General features: G+C 37.4%; 1 protein-coding gene across 3 annotated transcripts in view; it reads right to left on the minus strand.

The window, feature by feature from the left end:
- Positions 1-442: 442 nt before the first annotated feature.
- LOC310733198 (alpha-2-macroglobulin-like protein 1) overlaps positions 443-4,024 on the minus strand; it is a 21,150-nt gene continuing 17,568 nt past the window's right edge. Inside the window, exons 29-35 of one of the 3 annotated variants that reach the window (XR_014535652.1) lie at positions 3,786-3,979; positions 3,229-3,444; positions 3,024-3,139; positions 1,785-1,884; positions 1,565-1,674; positions 1,269-1,411; positions 443-1,158 (exon numbers count right to left, since the gene is read on the minus strand). Coding sequence is in view for 2 of the 3 variants with exons in the window: in XM_083554227.1 (XP_083410353.1) it covers positions 1,112-1,158; positions 1,269-1,374; positions 1,609-1,674; positions 1,785-1,884; positions 3,024-3,139; positions 3,229-3,444; positions 3,786-3,979 (845 nt within the window). In the remaining variant the exon portion in view is untranslated. The remainder of the gene's footprint in view (positions 1,159-1,268; positions 1,412-1,564; positions 1,675-1,784; positions 1,885-3,023; positions 3,140-3,228; positions 3,445-3,785; positions 3,980-4,024) is intronic. The other 2 variants (XM_083554227.1, XM_083554228.1) reach the window with 2 other exon arrangements.

Raw genomic sequence — 4,024 nt, forward strand, 5'->3', positions numbered from 1 at the left:
TAGTGATCTCGATTAAATAATGGGAAATCTAGAAAATGGAAAAATATGATAATTTTATAAACACTAAAAAAGAATTATTTAATTATCTCAAATTATGAGTTGAATCTAAAAGAATTTATAATCCATTCATTTAAAAGATTAAAACACACAAGACTTTGAGTCCAAATGGGACCAATTCTGTCTCTAACAGAAGAACTAGAACTTGTGTAAGAGGTAGACCAGGAGAGAAGATGTGATCAGACTCCCTCACCCCCACACTCACAGTTTAATAGTTTGGGGTTGTTTTGGGGACTGCGACTGCGACCCAGGACATTTCTATGTTTGTTTGGTCAAAGGAAATCATCAGAGAGTTACATTACAGAGTTTTAGCATCAAAAAGAACATGCACGTGTCTCAAACATATATATATATATATAAAGAGATTGATAGCAAGACCCAGGTAAGAGGAATGATCATAAAGAAAGTTTATTTATTTATGTATTTAATATGTGTTGTTATTTTACGTTTAACAGCTTGAAGAAAGTTTTCAAAAGAGAGAAATAAGAATACTGCCCTCTTGTGGAATAAAGCAGCAAATGCAGGAAAGCAACATAAAGAGAAATACACAGGTTTTGATGTTGAAATCATGAAAGTGTTTGAGAATCTTATGGGACCTAAAACTAAATAAATAAAATCAATAGTAAAACCTACTGGGTAAAGCTGCGTTAGCAGTGAAGATGCTGATGTTAGTTAGCAGCGTTAGATTTGGTGATAATTAAAATAAAATAATTCACTAGAATAAAATTATTACATTTATGTGGTACTGATTAAATGTAGGAGGAAAAACAGTCACAAGAATTACAATCAGCATTTCTTTTAAAGACTGGGATCATAAATACATGTTTATTAATATTGTTTATAAACCCAAAAAGGAATTGTCAGTAGACGATATGTACTGTAAAGTAAAGGAAGCTTCCTAACACCAAGTTGAATAAAAGTTTAAGAAAAAAGTGCGTTCCTTACAGCACTGTGGTCATTTAGGGCTTTACATGTTGGTTAAAATGTTTAAAGTGAGCTATACAGTGAATTTGTTCCTAACGGTAATAATGCTAATGCATTACAAATCTCCTTCTCAGGGCAGCACACATGGAAAGGAGTAGTCGCTTACAGCCACATCACCTGCAGGAGGAGAAAAAAACCTGAAATCAGTCATCATTCTGAACTGAAACTAATCACAGGTATGGTGTGAGGGTGGTGGTGTGTTTCAGCGATGGACAGATAAAACGTACCAGTCTCGTAGTAATCATAAACCTTCACCACGGCTGGTTTCAGGTCCACCACGACTTCATCCTGTATCATGTACAGCGTGTAGTCCATCATCTTGTCCTTCGTCAGCTGGAACAGACGGAGATATAAAATTTAATATATTCTTCTGTTGTGTTTATTATGTACAAATGGATAAAACTCGTTTTATAGCAATAAACAAGCTGGTGTAACATAAAAAAAAAAAAAAATGTATATATGTGTGTGTGTGTGTGTGTGTGTGTGTGTGTGTGTGTGTGTGTGTGTGTGTGTGTGTGTGTGCGTGTGTGTGCGTGTGTGTGCGTGTGTGTGTGTGTGTGCGCTTACTCCATCCACATAGATTATGACTTTGCCATCAGTTTGATCCACACGTCTCACAGATTCTTCATGCCTCTGGAAAAACAAACATTTACCTCAGAAATATTCATGCGTTTCAAATTAAAAGATTTTAATGTACTGAGAATAATAAACACTTTATACTCCAGATTAAAGATCTACATTACATTGGAAATTTGGTTCATAAGATTCACGTCCACCCTGTACCCAGAAAGTGGCTGGACTTCGATTAACACCATGTTGGTCTTCATCCGGTTCCCCAAATAGCTGGAATAGAAAAGATCATGAATTACTGACATTCTGACCAGATATCAACCATGTCGTTCTCACATGTGAATATGAATACAATCAGATCTGTTAGATGTGATCAAACCTGCAGCTCAACACACGTTTATTCACAACATCTTTACTTTACTCAAAAAATTATCTCGAATCAATAAATATTTGTTTTACTGATGCATTTAAATAAAGGACTCATATTTGTCCATGCACATGTTGATTAGAGTATATTGCATAGTGCATTTAGAACAAATACAAATGTGCGATTAAGTTTTAAGCGATTAATCACAAGTTAGTTCATGATTATCATGAGATTAATCGCGATTATTTCCATTATTTCTTTGGAGATCTCAGCTTTAGAAAGATATTAATGAATCTCTCCTTTTCAATTCTTTAATCTGATTGGTTCATTTTGGTATTGTAATGGTTCCCACTGCAATTCCTCCTCCACCCCACCAGAGGGAACCATCACCCGAATACTGAGCACATCTAACTAAAAATGGCCACTTCCTCTTTTATAGTATTCCTAAGCCATGCTCATGCTAACACCAGTGTGAAGGACTGTAATTTTTTTTCAATGAACATCAGGACGTTGTTTCTCAGTGTCATTTCATTGTTCTACCTGGATCACGTTTATCCAGTAGCAGGTGGTGAGGGTCAGTAAATCCTCCTCTGCTGGTCTAAACACTATCAGAAGCACTGACCTACATTTACCTAAATTCTAATATTTGTTCCAATAAATTGTATGAATTTATTCCCAAAAGTTTCTTCTCTTCATGTCGTAGTGTTTCTCTCGGCTGCACTGCTTCAGTACGTGTATGTGGATGTGAAATTTCAGTCTCTATGTGCTGCCATGTTGATCTAATCTGCCCAGAGCCTTCAGAATCAGTACTGCTGGACTTTTTACCACAGTTTTCTTAATAAACAGTTCTGTTTCTTTAACCAATCAGATTTCAGATTCTCCTCACAGGGCAGCTCGCTGGCTCAGAATAGCGTCAGCATTTTTCTGTCCTCTGATTGTATAATAACATTAGAAAATAACAACTACTGCATTGCTTTCATGAATGATGATTTGGCTTCCTGTTTGCTGTCACGGTGTAGATTATGGAAGTTGCAGTAGAACTCACATGACTGTAATGTTCAGTTGCAGAGGAGAGTTTGGATCCCTGCAGTTTCCAGATGCTGAGGCTGAGATGAGGAATGAAGAGCTGTCAGGAGGAGGGATGTTGTAGTGCACAGTGAACTGGAACGGGAAAAAAAAAACACTTTGTCATGTTTAAACCCTGAGGTACTGAGATGAATGAGGAAAGTGTGAAACGGTGATGTACAGACCTGCACGTACACACAGCCTTCACCTTCTGCTCTGATGTTATAATCTCCAGGAAGCTCCTGCAGCTGACTCTCCTGATACAGCAGCCTGTTACTCTGATTGATGATAAACGTGGTCATCTGCCCTGATGATGATGTTACAGTAACAGTAACAGTTCCTGCTGGACTGTAGGTGGCCAGACTGTACTTGGCCAGAGCCTGGAGAGCCACCACAGTGTCCTAGATGATGGATAGATTATCAGATAGAAATGTTAGTGTATTTTCACATTTATCCTCATTTCAATTACTTTCAATTATTTAAATTAAGTGAATTAGATGGTTACAGTTCACATTTTTGTATTGGGAAACCAACATGTCCATCAACAGCCCACAGAACTATTACTATAACGACATGTTTTTTTATTTTGCATTTAGGGTTCTGGATTTACACAAATCATATAAAATATCAAATAAATATGTTCATAGATGATCATGGAGTTCTAATATCAAATATACTGTATATATATATCTAACAATAATTTTTCCCCTTGCGTCATGTGGAACGTGCTGAAGATTTATACCTGTGTAGACGCGAAGCCCCCGAAGGCGTTCTGCTGCTGGGAAAGCCAGTAGACGATGCTGGAGCTGTAACCCAGATCAAACCCAGACAGCTGGGGTCCAGACATCAGAGCCAGAAGCACATACGAGGTCATCTCCACCTCCAAAGAGTCCATCACTGACCCATCATTCTCTCTGCTCCAGTGCCTTCCACCTCCTGAGAGAGATTTTAGAGAAATAATGCAGCTCATCAAAATTTTAA

This window comes from Silurus aristotelis (assembly GCF_946808225.1).
Source record: "Silurus aristotelis genome assembly, chromosome: 11".
Lineage (NCBI taxonomy): Eukaryota > Metazoa > Chordata > Actinopteri > Siluriformes > Siluridae > Silurus > Silurus aristotelis.